At 44.2% G+C, this 16,629-nt stretch overlaps 1 protein-coding gene and 1 long non-coding RNA gene across 2 annotated transcripts in view; one reads left to right on the top strand and one right to left on the bottom strand.

Annotated features, from left to right (window-relative positions):
* Positions 1-16,629, bottom strand: part of LOC100514147 (olfactory receptor 13C7) — a 142,431-nt gene that overhangs the window by 83,881 nt on the left and 41,921 nt on the right. The window lies entirely within an intron of this gene.
* Positions 2,822-6,170, top strand: LOC100514941 (olfactory receptor 13C7-like). Its single transcript, XM_084989463.1, has one exon. The coding sequence runs from the start codon at positions 5,045-5,047 to the stop codon at positions 6,002-6,004; it is 960 nt and encodes a 319-aa protein (XP_084845589.1). The 5' UTR covers positions 2,822-5,044; the 3' UTR covers positions 6,005-6,170.

The raw sequence follows: 16,629 nt of genomic DNA, 5'->3' as shown, positions 1-16,629 counted from the left end.
CGTGGCTCAGTGGTTAACGAATCTGACTAGGAAACAAGGGGTTGCGGGTTTGATCCCTGGCCTTGTTCAGTGGGTTAAGGATCCGGTGTTGCCGTGAGATGTGTAGGTTGCAGACGTGGCTTGGATCCCTGGCCTTGTTCAGTGGGTTAAGGATCCGGTGTTGCCGTGAGATGTGTAGGTTGCAGACGTGGCTTGGATCCCACGTTGCTGTGGCTCTGGCGTAGGCCACTGGCTACAGCTCCGATTTGACCCCTAGCCTGGGAACTTCCATATGCTGCAGGAGCTGCCCAAGAAATGGCAAAAAGACCAAAAAAAAAAAAAAAAGATATAAAAGCTTCAAGAATGCTGAAGTGAACATCGTTTCAGAGCTCATGGTGTAGTTCAGGAATTAAGATCCTTGGAGCAGCTATGGAAGAAGATCCTAAATTGCAAAGATGTGCTGTTGCCAGCTTTCGACTTAAGCCTGTGTATTAAGTCAACCTGTATATCAAAAATGCCAAAAATGCCACATCTGGTTAAATGGGGGAAGAAAAGTTTGCTTTATTTGCCTTGTTTACCCGCCCTGCCCTGTAAAGCCTATAATCATGAAGATGGAATAAATTATTAGTTTCTTTAAAAAAAAGATATTCCAGGCTCAACATGTACAGTTCCTTTCCAGAACTGGAAACCACCATTTTATCTAAGGAGCTCTTGTTTCCCTTAGTGAGGATTGGCATCTGGACACCACCATCTGGGTACTACAGGTGCTATTGAGTTTTTCATAGTTTCTGGATATTTTCAGTAGGAAGAGAATACATATGTACCATTTAAATTAAGATGTACAGAACATTTACTTAACCTCATTACTATCATACCTATACCTCCTTCTCCCAGTACTATCTCTTCATTCCAGAAAAGTACAGAAAGGGTTTAAAGGTACACGAACGTAATAAGATGTCAAGACCTAACATGTGCACAACTCCCGTAAAGAGCAGAAGTGAGTCAGGTTGTCCCTGTGATGTGTATTCTGATTCCCATGTGCCTGGCAGTATTGGGACCAATTATAACAGCTGAGGCAATGGTGTGGGACCTTCTCTTCCACTTGTCCCTGAGCTTTCCACAGGGGGACCCCAGCCCATGAGTAGGGTACTAGGGGGCAGTGGGCTGGGGAAGAGTTTGGGGAAAAGTCAGCCATACAATGAGACACCAACATCAAATGCTTTCACTGACATGTGGAATCTGAAAAAAGGACAGACTGAACTTCTTTGCAGAACAGATGCTGACTCACAGACATTGAAAAACTTATGGTCTCCGGAGGAGAAGTTTGGGGGGTGGAGGGATGTGCCTGGGCTGTGGGATGGAAATCCTGTGAAATCAGATTGTTATGATCATTATACAACTACAGATGTGATAAATTCATTTGAGTAATAAAAAAAATGGAAAAAAAAAAAAGAGTTTGGGGAGAAACCCAAAGAGGAAAGAGAGAGACACCAAAGCAGACCGTCAAGGCACCTTACAGCTTAGGGGTGACTTTCTAAAATCTTGGTGAGGGCAGTCAGCAGCCCTTCTTCACCATGGGTGGCCTCTGGCAGAAAAAAAATGTGTATGTTGCAAACAAGAAGGAAAGTGGCAGACCTCTGAATGGGGCCAAAAGTCCTGAATTCTGCAATGCTGCTCTACCTAAGAGAGGTTTACAGTGTTTAAGAGCCGCTTAGAAAGGACAGGTTTTGTTGAATATTTGAAAGGATGTAGCCAGAGCCAAAGCCAGGTATCTAAGGTCAACGGTCTCCTAGGTTTTATTTTTTATTTTATTTTATGGTCTTTTTGTCTTTTTAGGACCGCACCCACAGCATATGGAAATTCCCAGGCTAGGGGTTGAATCAGAGCTGTAGCTGCCGGCCAACACCACAGCCACAGCCAACGCGGGATCCAAGCTGCATTTGCAACCTACACCACAGCTCATGGCAATGCCAGATCTTAAACCCACTGAGCAAGGCCAGGGATCGAACTCGCTTCTTCATGGATACTATTCAGGTTTGTTAACCACGGAGCCACAACAGGAACTTCAGTCTCCTAGGTTTTATAATCATGGTTTTTTACAAAATACACAGTGTATTTATTTCTTTATAAAACATAGATGGTCTACTGTACCAATACATTATGTGCATCATAAAGTGTTTACGGAAATTAAAAAGATGGGATAGATATAAAATAACACATAAAAAAGAAGAGCTAACATGGGACAAAGAAGAAAACAAGAGTGGGTCACAAATTCACTTAATAATTCATTCAGCAACTATTCATGGAGTGCCGACTGTGAGCCAGGTCCAGTTTTTACACTCAGGATACATTTGAGAATAATGCAGGAAAAAAAAAATCTCTGTCTCTGTAAAACTTACATTCTAGCAGGAGAGAAACATAGAAGAATCAACAACTAACATAAAGAAAATAAGAGGAGTTTCCATTGTGGTACAGTGGTTAACGAATCCAACTAGGAACCGTGAGGTTGCAGGTTCGATTCCTGGCCTTGCTCAGTGGGTTAAGGATCCTGCATTGCCATGAGCTATGGTGTAGGTTGCAGACACAGCTCAGATCCCTCGTTGCTGTGGCTCTAGCATAGGCCGGTGGCTACAGCTCCGATTAGGCCCCTAGCCTGGGAATCTTCATATGCCACATATGTGGCCCTAGAAAAGGCCAAAAAAAAAAAAAAAAAAAAAAAGAAAAGAAAAGAAAAGAAAATGAGAGAGGGCGTTAGAAACTACATGGAATCAGGACCGAGGCATAAAGGAAGACTGAGCACTGGCATCTAATTTGCTCCTTCCTGAAACACACACTATTTTTTTTTTTTTTGGTTTTCTTTAATTTTTGTTTTTAATGACAAAATCAACAAGGTTAAGGAGGAGAAGGGAGATAACAGAGTGACATTTTGAAGGCTGGAAAGTGGACTAGTGCTCATTTCCATAGCAGATCTGATGCAGCCAAATCCTAAGCCAGAAACCAGGAAAGCTGAGCCACAACCGGACCTATAGCACTCTCCGCCAGGTCCCTCTGGGACCAGGGATGAAGGGGAGTGCTGCTAAAATAAGGAGGATTAGGCAAAAGATGTGTAAGAAATACAGTTCCTACATCCCTTTCTGCCTTCCATGACAGTGGTCCACTGCTCCTTACCTACCCCAGCAAAAAGTTTATTCTCCAGAGAGGATAAGGCACGCACCTAAGAAAGACTTCAAACAAGAGGACATCCTTTCTGCAATCAACTGACCTCTTTTAAGTCCACAGCTGTGGTACCTGTGACACCATGATGGCAGGGACCAGAACCAGATTTGTTTGTGACTCTCCCAATGCCCTTTAAAGGCCTGGCCCATGGTAGGCACTCAGGATCTATTTGGTGGGACATAGACAAGAGGCAACCGTCTAGGTCATTTGCTTCTTTCCAGCCCTGAGATCCAGAATTTGGACATGCTGGGGATGCTACAGGGACTTGTCCTGAGCAGTGAGTTTCATATTCTCCCACAGTGACCATGGGCTCTGCTAAGAGTTCTCACTAACTGGGGGCAGGACCAGAGTGACCCTTCTTGTCTCATGCTTTCCAGTAACTCAGCAGGATGGATACAGAGAAAGTGGGGGCTTGGGGGGAAGAAAGGATTTCTGGAGAGACTTCAGAATAATTGGATCTTAGGGACACAATCTCAGATGCATAAAGTTTCTAAAATGTGTCACTTCATTTTCTAAACTTTAAATCACTTCAGGGACTAGAGTAATCCCAGTACGGGGTTGGGGGGGTGGTTAAATAGCTTCGTATAGACAGTGGATGGTCCTCTGTGGATTTTTCTGAAACACAGAACAAATACAAGAAAACTCAGCTTTCATCCATTTCGGGTGCTAACTCCTCTGGCTGCTACTTTCAGACCAGATTGACTATTTGGGGCCTCTGGATTATTCCCCAGACTGAAGAAAAGTGAGTTTTCTTTAGCAACCTATTTATAAAAAACGGAGGCGAGCACTTTTAGAAGAATATGTAAACTCCTGTGGGCCTACCCCATCCCTGGCTTCATCTCTTGTGACTAAGTGGCATGTGGCGAATGTGAAGGAAAAAGACATCTCAGTGATGTGACAGAAGGTCAAGGAACAAGACATCTGTGAGGTCCCTTAGTCCCTGGGACGACATACCTCTAAAAATATCTGTGCCAGAGTGAGTGTTAGGGAAGCAGCAGCCCAGAGAAGAAAAGGGCCTTAACGATACCCAGGCACTAAAGGGTGGGCAAAGGCCAGATCCTCAGGTAAATGCTCCTGAGGAGTTTTGCAGGTGAGTGAAGGGACGAAGGAGACTGAATATCCCAGGGGCCTGGGATTGTAACAGCAGGAAGGCAATAGCCAAAAGGGCTTGGAGAGGGGAATGGCCAGGAATTGAGAATGAAGATCAGTTATTTCCACCAGTCCTGTAACCCATGGGTGGAGGGGGGGTGTCTGGGGGGGTGTCTGGGGTGTGAGGAAATCATACAAATGGAATGTAACACTTCACAAAATTAGTTAAAATGAACTGACCACACATGGTAAAACTTGAAGTAAATATGTGCTGTCAATCTTAAATATGATTTGGAGTTCCCATCATGGCTCAGTGGAAATGAATCCGACTAGGATCCATGAGGATGCAGGTTGGATCCCTGGCCTGACTCAGTAGGTTTAGGAGCTGGCGTTGCTGTGGCTGTGGAGTAAGCCAGTGGCTACAGCTCAGATTCAGCCCCTAGCCTGGGAACATCCATGTGCCTTGGGTGTGGCCCTAAAAGACAAAAAAAAAAAAAAATCTTGAGTATGATTTTAAAAATTAATCCAATCTGGTGATATGGCAAACACCTCTATAGGCAGCCAAATATCACAAGGTAGATTTTGATCAATTTCTCTCTATTTTACTTAGAACAAAACAAGGAACCCCCCCAGATTTCTAGAGCTGTTCTCTAAGTGCTCAGCAGGACAAGTTTTCTTACTGGCTTTCTGGTCATTTTAGGCATCAGAGAATCATGAAGTTGGGTTTTTCAATTCTTACAGGCTACAGAGCAGATGCATCATGGGCAGATCTAATGGGACCTCCTCAGTGGTAGGCTTCACACTCCTGGGCCTCTCAGCCCACCCAAAGCTGGAGAAGATGTTCTTTGTGCTCATCCTGCTCACGTACCTGGTGATCCTGCTGGGCAACGGGCTCCTCATCCTGGTGACCATCCTGGACCCCCGCCTCCACACGCCCATGTACTTCTTCCTGGGGAACCTCTCCTTCCTCGACATCTGCTACACCACCTCCTCAGTGCCCCTCATTCTTGACAGCTTCCTGACCCCCAGGAAAACCATTCCCTTCCCAGCCTGTGCCATGCAGATGTTTCTTTCCTTTGCCATGGGAGCCACAGAGTGTGTGCTTCTGGGCATGATGGCATTTGATCGCTATGTCGCCATCTGTAACCCCCTGCGGTACCCCATTGTCATGAGCAAGGCTGTCTATGTGCCCATGGCTGTCAGCTCCTGGGCAGCTGGAAGCACCACTGCCACAGTGCAGACATCCCTAGCAATGCAACTGCCTTTCTGTGGGGACAACATCATCAACCACTTCACCTGTGAGATCCTGGCTGTCCTGAAGCTGGCCTGTGCTGACATCTCCATCAATGTCATCAGCATGGGGGTGGCCAATGTGATCTTCCTGGGGGTACCAGTTCTGTTCATCTCTTTCTCATATATGTTCATCATCATTACCATTTTGAAGATCCCCTCAGCTGAGGGGAGGAAAAAGGCCTTCTCCACCTGCTCTGCCCACCTCACTGTGGTGGTCATCTTCTATGGGACCATCCTCTTCATGTATGGGAAGCCTAAATCCAAGGACCCCCTGGGGGCTGACAAACAGGACCTTGCAGACAAGCTCACCTCCCTCTTCTATGGGGTGGTGACCCCCATGCTCAACCCCATTATCTACAGCCTGAGGAACAAGGATGTGAAAGCTGCCATGAGGAACTTGGTAACTCAGAAATGCTTCACCCAGTGACAGTGGAGGGGTCTCGCTGGTTCTCTGCTCTCTGCTTTCCCTTACTTATGGGTCTCAAAGTATAAGGTGAAGGGCTAACTTCATCCAAGTGTACAGAGGTAAATCTAACTTTTTGAGAGATGTGCTTCTTTGAAAACTCCATCCTGTTCTTCTTTACTTTATCCCATCTTCTTGCCTTAATTTATCCCAACTTCCTGCTTGAAAAACTGTCACAGTGCTGGTAAATGACTTAAGCTTAAGAACAAAGACCTAAAGGCATGAATGACTTAAGCTTAAGAACTGTTCTCTGCCTAAAGGTCAGAGTAAAAGCTTAACCTTTTACCAGCTAAGAGGCTTTTAATACAGTAAAAGAACTTATATAATAGTAAACAAACCCTATATCATCCACCCATAGCCACTCTTCACTTGATCTCATCTAAAGAGCACAATAAAAGCAGTGTGGTTTCTTGAGGCAGTGCTCTAGGTCCCTGAGACCTTGAGTCCCTGGGTTCCCACCTTTACTGTCTCTGTGTCTTGTTTTATGTTAACTTTTTTCCTTAAGACCTGCAGCACCCATTCTTCAGCCCCATCCTGCTGAGCTGGTCTCTGGCACTAACTGCACACAATCTCGTTACACACAAGAGTTCTGCATGAACAGGAAGCATTTAATGTGAATTTCCCCCTCATTCTATAAACAAGTCTACAAAAGCATATTTCTTTTTTTTTGTCTTTTCTAGGGCCGCTCCCGCAGCATATGGAGGTTCCCAGGCTAGGGGTCTAATCAGAGCTTTACCCTCCGGCCTTCACCAGAGCCACAGCAATGCGGGATCCAAGCTGTGCCTGCAACCTACACCACAGCTCACGGCAACGCTGGATCCTTAACCCACCGAGCAAGGCCAGGGATCAAACCCGCAACCTCATGGTTCCTAGTTGGATGCATTAACCACTGTGCCACAACGGGAACTCCTACAAAAGTATATTTCTGTTGGTCAAGTCTTACACCTCCCTAGATCTGTGAAGCATACTGGACAAACGGATGTCAAGGAAAAGTAACTGTTCAAGTTTTACTGTTTAATTCATGAAAGGCTCTCATCTGTAGGTCTGTAATTCAATTGCTCCTTGGCTCTTTCTTTGAACACATTTGAATGGGTCCTTATTTCTACATCATCTTTCAACTCTTCCTGCTCCATATCAGATAATAACAATATTTTCATCTTTATTTTCATTGCTTCTTTCTTCTTCTTGTCATTTTAACTCTTTTTTTTTTAGTTACTCATTCTATATTTAATTAAAATACGAAAGTATGTCTTCCGTCTGCACACAGCAGAATCAATGGATTTAGGTGCACACAAACTTACATCTGGTATTCAAATATTAGCAAGTAGACTTTTCTAACCACATTTAGTACTATGTAATTCCTCAATGTCATTTTAACTCCGAAAACCATTTCTTGAATTGTTCTCTTCCTATGCCTTCAAAATTAACCCCTTTCTCTTTGTCCTTAACCAAGGCCTCCACCAGAAAATCATTTATATCCTTGGGGTAGAAAGGAGAGGGAATAGAGTAGGGCAAATCTGAGACAAAAGTCAAAGGTCTGAGCCTTTTTCTTTTCCCTTTTTGAAAATGTTATTGGTCTCTGGGTTCTGTCCCTGGGTAGCACTGACTGCCCATGGGTCATCAGAGTAATGTGGAAACTGAGAGATACCGAGGAGAATCAAATGAATTCTATTAACCATTAACCACCTGACTGGCTTGACCAAGCATGCAGCCAAGGGTGAGCATCACTTGCTTCTCTACCTAAGGATCCCCAAAGCCACATAGTCAGAGGCAGAGAAGATGATGCTCAGAGGGACAAGAAGGAGACACCTAGGAATCAGCCTACATGACTGGTGAGGACTGCCAAGTCAGCTCCCTAGAACAATTAATCTAGAAGTCTAGTTAAAAGAATGAGCAGAATAGAAAACTTCTGACAGTTGATATGAATTTTTAATCCAAAAAAAAAAAAAAAAGAGGAAACCAGAGTTCCCATCATGGTGCAGTGGGAACGAATCCAACTAGGAACCATGAGGTTGAGGGTTCAATCCCTGGCCTCGCTCAGTGGGTTAAGGATCTGGCATTGCTATGAGCTGTGGTGTAGGTCGCAGACTCGGCTCGGATCTGGTGTTGCTGTGGCTCTGGCTCTGGCAGGCAGCAATAGCTCCAATTAGACCCCTAGCCTGGGGACCTCCATATGCCACAGGTGTGGCCTTAAGAAGACAAAAGACGAAAAAAAAAAAAAAAAAAGAAAGAAAAAGAGAGAGGAAACAATTAACAATCAAAGCAATTAGCCTTTGCTGGAAAAGAAAAAGAGTTATTGCAGGAAGATGGTGAAAACATTAAAGAGTTCCGGTTATGGATCAGTGGTTAACAAATCTGACTAGCATCCATAAGGACGCAGGTTTGATCCCTGGCCTTGCTCAGTGGGTTAAGGATCTGGCAATGTAGTGAGTTGTGGTATAAGTCACAGATTCGGCTTGGATCCTGCTTTGCTGTGGCTGTGGTGTAGGCTGGCAGCTATAGCTCTGATTAGACCACTAACCTAGGAACCTCCATATGCTGTGGGTATGGCCCTAAAATAGCAAAAAAAAAAAAAAAAAAAAAAAAAAAAAAGAAGAAAAAATCAGTTACTTTCTTGGTAGAATTAAAGAGGATATTGAATCAATAAAACAAGAGAATCTACCAAAAACAAACAAAAACAGTGGTTAGGAGAAAAGATAGCTGCAGAAATAAGAACATTTTCTTAGGGGAAAAATTCTACTTGATCAAATGAAATTCAGTAGAATTAAGAGTAGATAGGACAACTTTTTAAAATGAACTTTTAAATTAAAAATAACAAATTTCTCTCCTAGATTTCAGAGAAAAAAACAAAGAGATTTAGGTTATTTGAGAATGGAGAGGCATGGGACATAGATCAGGGGATCCAACATGGAATTCATGAAGAGAAAACACAGCAGCTGAAAAACAAATAATAACTAAAGAGAGAAAAATACATTTCACTGAACGGAAGGTTTTTTTGTTTGTTTGTATTGTTTTTTGTCTTTTTGCCTTTTCTAGGGCCGCTCCCTCGGCATATGGAGGTTCCCAGGCTAGGGGTCGAATCGGGGCTGCAGCCACCAGTCTACGCCAGAGCCACAGCAACGTGGGATCCGAGCCAGGTCTGCGACCTACACCACAGCTCACGGCAACGCCGGATTCTTAACCCACTGAGAGAGGCCAGGGATCGAACCTGCAACCTCATGGTTCCTAGTCAGATTCGTTAACCTCGGCACCACGAAGGGAACTGCAACTGAACAGAAGTTTTAAATATTCCGTTTATAAAAGGTTCATCAATAAGCAGGTAAGAATTCTCACAAAAGACGTGCATACATAGATTCAAGGGTAATAGGTGATTCCTATATATACCAAAATAATTCCAGAGGCCTTTCCACAAAAGAAAAGCATATTTCCTAACAAGGAGTGACTCAGACTAGTCTGCTGTTCTTCAGCCCTAAACGTGGACATCAGTAGAACAAAGTTCACAGGGTCCTGAGGGAAATGGGCTGTGAGTCCTGAGTTCTACACACCCCTCATCACTGCGCGGCTATGAAGGCTAAAAAGATACTCACTGTCATATGTAAGTACAGAAAGCCACATACCCCCATCCTCTCTTTCTGTAAAAGGGATTTTATTTAGAAATTTCCCCCAACAAAAAGTTAAAAAAAAGAAATAATGGGGCGTCCTCTTGTGGTGCAGCGTGTAAAGGATCCAGCGTTGTAACTGCAGGGCTTGGGTTGCTGCTGTGGCATGGGTTCCATCCCCGGCCAGGGAACTTCCGCATGCCACAGGTGAGGCCAAAAAAATAGTAATAATAAGTGATTAATTTTAAAAAGAATTGAAAGGATGAGATAGATATCGTATATAAGAAACATTAGAGAATGATGAAATGCATAAGACCAATAAAGTCTAGTTCATTCTTACTCCAAATGTGCAAAGATGAATATATGAAGGAATTATTAGCAATCGTGTTGAGGTAAACACCAACAACAAAGCAATGATGAAGCTCCAGGAACAATTCTAGATGACGTCATCAAGCTAGGAAATGGAGAAAGAGAAGCAAAGTTACAACCCAGTGAAGGCTCCATCTTATTGGAGATGTGGTGGGAAGGAGGTTCTGATAAATAGAGTCCATTGCATTGATACTGAAATGCAACAAAAGCCTAAGATGCTTGTTGAAAATTTAAAAGAATTAGGATAAAGACTTTGAAGGAATTAGAGGATTATGAAAGAACAAAGAAAGTTGATCAGGAGTTCCCATCGTGGCGCAGTGGTTAACGAATCTGACTAGGAACCATGAGGTTGTGGGTTCGGTCCCTGCCCTCGCTCAGTGGGTTAACGATCCGGCATTGCGGTGAGCTGTGGTGTAGGTTGCAGACGCGGCTCGGATCCCGCGTTGCTGTGGCTCTGGCGTAGGCTGGTGGCTACAGCTCCAATTTGACCCCTAGCCTGGGAACCTCCATATGCCGTGGGAGCGGCCCAAGAAATAGCAACAACAACAACAAAAGACAAAAAGACCAAAAAAAAAAAAAAAACAAATAAGAAAGTTGATCAAATGAAAAATTGAAAAAAAGTCATTTATTGGAGTTCCCATCGTGGTGCAGGGGTTAATGAATCCGACTAGGAACCATGAGGTTGCGGGTTCGATCCCTGCCCTCGCTCAGTGGGTTAAGGATCCGGCGTTGCCATGAGCTGTGGTGTAGGTTGATGGCATGGCTCAGATCCTGAGTTGCTGTGGCTCTGGAGTAGGCCGGTGGCTACAGCTCCAATTGGACCCCTAGCCTGGGAATCTCCATATGCCATGGGAAGCAGCCCCAGAAAAGGCAAAAAGAACCCCCCCCAAAAAAAAAGTCATTTATTGAAACTGAGTAGATTACAATCACTGGATATTAAGAAAAAAATAAAAACATTACCCAGTAGTAGGTTTTTTTTTTAAGTTGTTATAAGATTCCCAACATTAGGAATATTGGGAGATCAATTACTGAAACCATTTCAATTAACAGACAAAAGAAGAAAAAGTAATGCCATCGACAAATGTTGAGAAGTCATTTGTAAAATTTAGCATCTATTGCTGACTTTCTAAAAGCCGTGGACCTCAGTCAAGGAAATCATCCTCAACATGAAAGCATCAGAACAACAGCAAACAGCACCCTTGATGGCAGAACACCAGACCCAGACCAGGACATCTGCTCTCAAGGTCTGCATCTCTCTGCAGAGTCTACCTAATTAAACCAGGTTAGGAAAATAAAAAAGAAACAAAAGATAGAAAAGACGAAAACTATTCAATAAGTAAACAAATGTTGTTTACTTACAGAAAATTTTTAATCAAATGCAAAACTACTAGAACTAGTAAGACAGTACAGAAGGGTGGTTTTATATAATTCATACCAGTCACAACAACTTTAAAATACCTAAGGAAAATACGTAAAGAAATATGAGAGACCCATATGAGCACCATATGTTTACAATGGCCATGAAGCAGCAGAAGAATTTTTTTTTTTTTTTGGTCTTTTTAAGGCCACACCCAAGGCATATGGAGGTTCCTGGGCTAGGGGTCTAATCGGAACTGGAGCTGCTGGCTTGCCTGCACCACAGCCACAGAGACGCCAGATCCAAGCCGCGTCTGCAACCTATACCAGAGCTCATGGCAATGCCGGATCCTTAACCCACTGAGCAAGGCCAGGGATCAAACCTGCGTCCTCATGGATACTAGTCAGATTCGTTTCCGCTGAGCCACAGTGGGAACTCCAACAGAAGAATTTTTAAAAGCTGTTTTCGTTTTGAAGGGAGGAAAAGCCCTGAATGTAAGCTTTGGGGAAGAGTACCCTCCAGTGCTCTCATTCAAAGCATTCTTCCCTCTCACAGATTGAGACGACCCAAGCTCTGTCCATTTCCCCATCCCTAGAGCAGGACCATCCTATTCGTTGGCAACAAAGATCTAAGCCCAGGGCTTGGAGGCAAACACAAAGGCTCACTGATCATAAGTTCTCAGAAGCAAAGAAAACCAGCCTTTACTCCAGCCCTTATTTTGGAAATAGACCAGACCACTCACTAACAAATGAAGTCTTCCAAAGCTCTCCATATGTTCAAGTTAATTTTGACCTAATTAGTACTGGTGGCCATTTCCCTCAATTTAGACAATTCCCAAAATCTTCAAGAGAGTGGAGTATCCGATGAAGGTTATCCCGAAATATGACCAAATCAAACAATACAGATAATCACAGACAACATGTCAAGACTATAATCCCCCAAATAGCTTAAATTGGAGCATTTCAGATGCCAGACAGGGAATGGCATGAAAGGGAAGGACAGGGGGTGTGGGAGGTGGGGGTTGGGGGGGGAGCAGGCGCTAACTGCCTCTTCCTCCTCAGCTCCAGCCCATGGCTGCCAGACAGGGATGCAGGCAGCGGGTGGGGAGAGAATGCAAAGAGATGCTCCCCCTGCTGCTGGTCCCACTGCCTCTGGTGTTTGCACAGCGGAGTGTTTCCCAGAACTCTGCAACACTATAAGTATCACGAGCACGAAACAAAATTTGTCCCTCAGCCACTTAGAGCTATGGGTTGCACTTTGCAGCCTCTGCACACAAAAGCCACAGTACTGCTGGAGTTCCTAAGAATGCCATCACAAGGCCACTGACATCTGCACTGTAATCTCTTGTTTAGGGAGGAAATGGCTCCCACGCACTCTTATCGTGTGATTCTAGTGGGGCTGCTGATTGTAGCACACCAACCCTTGGCCGGAGCAATCTGTCTAAGGGAAAACATGTGCCCTAGGTCAAACTAATGAGAACCATGCCCCAGGATCTTTCTAATTGGAGCAAGAAGAAAAGGGGTCCTGTATTAGCTTTCTATCTGCACTGTAGATCGCCACTTAGTGGCTTAGACAAGGCACATTTATAATTTTGCCACTTCTATGAGTTAGGAGATCAAGCAAGTCCTCTGCAAGGCTGCAGTTCAAGGTACTAGCCAGGGCTCAGTTCTCATCTGGAGACTCAGATAGAAGAATGCGGGTTAGGCTGCTGACAGCTCTCTTCCCTGGCATGTGAGAAAGTCTGTTTAAAATGAAGCCAAGAAGAGAGACAAGTAGAGATAAGAACCAGATGAAGGGACAGAGAGTCCTAACATGTTGAGTCCCTAATTCCATCTGTGCCTGACACTGAATCCACTCTTGAATGTCTTGGTTGGATGCGCATTAAAGTTTATTTGGGGAATAAGCTTTCCATCTAGAAACTTTCAAAGCCCTGACAATTACAGAGCCCAGAGTAAAAAACATGTTTTATCATCACCTTCTCTTGCTGACCACTGCATGCTCCAACTGCAATTCCATATTTATATTCCATGGTAGATCATTCCCAACTGAGACAGAAGAGACTGCAGACCAGTCTTGGTCCAATTCCAGGCTCTTTTTCAAGTAAAACAAAAAGAATGAACTCTTTTCAGGCCCTCACTCGCATAAAGACTGATGCCAAAAAGCTAAATTACAAAAATCAGTAAAACAAATACAGTAATGTACTCGGTGGGTAATACACTGTGAGCAAGTTTCATGTATCCAAAAAATGAGTAGGTAAGTTGAATATTAAAAATTCATCACACTAACAAATTAAGGACGAAAAACCAAATAATCATCTGATAGATGTAGGAAAAGTATGTGGTAAAATTTAATGGCCTGACAATAACCATTCTACTCCAGCTGAACATCTCAGAAAAAAACAATGGCCCCACTGCCATCCCACCGGCAAAGGCTTAGCACATAGCCTATACTTCTGCTCTTCCCAAGCGATGACAAGGCAACCCAACCAATACCCTGCCAATGTGATATCAGAGGAGGCTGCGGAGGGAGGGAGACATTTGTCACCACTGGGTAGTAATAAGTCTCCACCCCACTCCACAGTGTCAGTGGAGACCATGTGGGAAGCTCCTTCTTCTTCCCACTTGGGTGGTATCAGAGAGGGCCTAGAGGAGAGTCAGGACTTGTGCCCCGTGCTAATGAGGCCATCCCTTCCCATGATGTCAGCAGAGGTTGTGGGAATTACACTAAGCACTCCTGCCTCTGCCAGCCAGGAGGGAGTCAGCAGAGCCCGAGTGGGGAGCAGAAACTCCAAGGAATGCAAGCCTGGTTCAATACTGAAAGATCAGCCAACGCAGTCTATTGACAGGCTATATAGGACTGGGGATTAAGAGGGTGGAATAGAAGGATTGGAGCTCAACTTCTCTCCTAAAAACAACAAAATTTATAACCAAATGCTGAGCAATCTTCAACCACATGGACCGGAAACTTTCAAAAAGATATCCTACTCCAGAAGACAAAGAGGAAGCCACATCAAGAGGTAGGAAGGGCAGTTACATGATATAAGCCACCCCATACCTCCCAGGTGGGAAGCCCCACAGACTGGAAACTAACTGGTTCACAGAGACTCACCTATAGGAATGACAGTTCTGAGTCCCACATCAAACTCCCACGTGTGGGGATCTGGCATGGGAGAAAGAGCCCCTGGAGCATCTGGCATTGAAGGCCAGGGGGGCTTGTGTGCAGGAGCTCCATGGGACTGGGGGAAACGGAGACCCTGTTCTTAAAAGGCGCACACAGACTTTCTCGTGTCCTGGGTCCCAGGGCAAAGCAAAGTTTCCATAGGAATCTGGGTCAAACCTGACTGCAGTTCTTGGAGGACCTCCTGGGAAAACAGGGGTGAATGTGGCTTGTTGTGGGGGAAGGACATTGGAGGCAAAGCTCTTGGGAATATTCAGCAGCATGCCTTTCTCTGGAGGTGGCCATTTTGAGAAAATCTTCCCCCCACCCCCCACACCCCATCAGCAGTGAGAAGCCCCAGGCCAAACATCAATCCAGGTGGGATCATGGGATCACAGCTCCGCTCATCAGTAAACAGGCTGCCTAAAGACCCTCCAGGCACACAGCCCCCTCTAATCTCACCCAGGGACAAAGCCCCACCCACCAGAGAGAAAGGAATCAGCTCCACCTACCAGTGGGCAGTCCCTCCCATCAGGAAGCCTACAGCCAGCCCCTATACCAACCTCAGCCACAAGGCGGGCAGACGCCAGAAGTAAGAGAGGCTACAACTCTGTTATCTGTAAAAAGGTCACCACACCAAAAACCTATAAAAATGAAAAGACAGAGAACCATAATTCAGATGATGGAGAAAGAAAAAACCACAGAAAAACAACAGTTAAGTGGTCGGGAGATTCTCAGCCTCCAGGAAAAAGACTTTAGACTGTAGATGCTGAAGATGATGCAAGACATTGGAAATAAATGGGAGGCAAGGATGGATAATTTACGGGAAACACTGAGCAAAGAGATACAAGATATAAAACTTAAACAAGCAGAGATGCCAAATACAATCACTGAAGTAAAAAATTCATTGGAAGCAGCCAACATCAGAATCCAGGAGGCAGAAGAACGAATAAGCGAGGTGGAGGACAGATTAGTAGAAATTATGGATGGGGAACAGAAAAAAGAAAAAAGATTGAAAAGAAATGAAGAGAGTCTCCGAGAACTCTGGGACAACATTAAACGCACCAACATCCGTATTATAGGGGTACCAGAAGGAGAAGAGAGAGAGAAAGGGACAGAAAAAATACTCAGAGATAATAGCCAAAAACTTCCCTAACATGGAAAAGGAACCACCCACTCAAATCCAGGAAGTGCAACACGTACCATATAAAATAAATCCAAGGAGGAATACCCCGAGACACATATTAACCAAACTGACAAAAATTAAAGACAGAGAGAAAATCTTGAAAGCAGCTAGGGAAAAGAAACAAATAACATACAAGGGAACCCCAAAACGGTTATCAGCAGATTTTTTCAGCAGAAACTCTGCAGGCCAGAAGGGAGTGGCATGATCTACCTAATGTGATGAAAGGAAAAAACCTCCAATCAAGATTACTTTACCCAGCAAGGCTCTCATTCAGATTTGAAGGAGAAATCAAAAGCTTCACAGATAAGCAAAAGCTAAGAGAATTCAGCAGCACTAAACCAGCTTTACAACAAATACTAAAGGAACTTCTCTAGGCAGAAAAGAAAAGGCTGCAACCAGAAACAAAAATACCATAATTGACAAGGCTCACCAGTAAAGATATACTGACAGGCTATACAGGAAAAATCAGCTAACTAGGAATGGGCTAAATAGAAAACAATCACATGATTATACCAAGTGAAACAGAAGAAGCTTTTGAAAAAATAACACCCACTTATGATAAACAAACAAACAAACAAAACCTTTCAGCACTGAACTGGAGGTTCTAGCCAGTGAGGTAGAACAAGAAAAAAAATTATACAAATCTAGCATATTTTTGCCCATGCCCATGATATCAAACCCCCACTATGGCAGTGACCACACCCCTGAGCCACCAGGGAGCTCAAAATCTAACTTTTAATTTCCTTTTTATTCCCACACCTATAGCATATGGAAGTTCCCAGGCAAGGGGTCAAATCAGGGCTGCAGCTGAGGCCCACACCACAGCCACACCACCACCAAATCTGAGCTGCATCTGTGACCTGTGCTGTAGCTTGCAGCAACACCAGATTCTTAACCCAATGAGCAAGACCAGAGATCAAAC

This window comes from Sus scrofa, chromosome 1, assembly GCF_054392235.1.
Source record: "Sus scrofa isolate SSC_HxYL_T2T_F1_AM1 chromosome 1, Sscrofa_HxYL_maternal_Yorkshire_Landrace_v2.0, whole genome shotgun sequence".
Lineage (NCBI taxonomy): Eukaryota > Metazoa > Chordata > Mammalia > Artiodactyla > Suidae > Sus > Sus scrofa.
The sequence above is the reverse complement of the archived record's forward strand: the minus strand, read 5'-3'. Positions and strand labels throughout refer to the sequence as shown.

Bases quoted from the DNA above. Each gene is read 5' to 3' on its own strand.
- LOC100514941 (XM_084989463.1), top strand. From the start codon at position 5,045: ATGGGCAGATCTAATGGGACCTCCTCAGTGGTAGGCTTCACACTCCTG.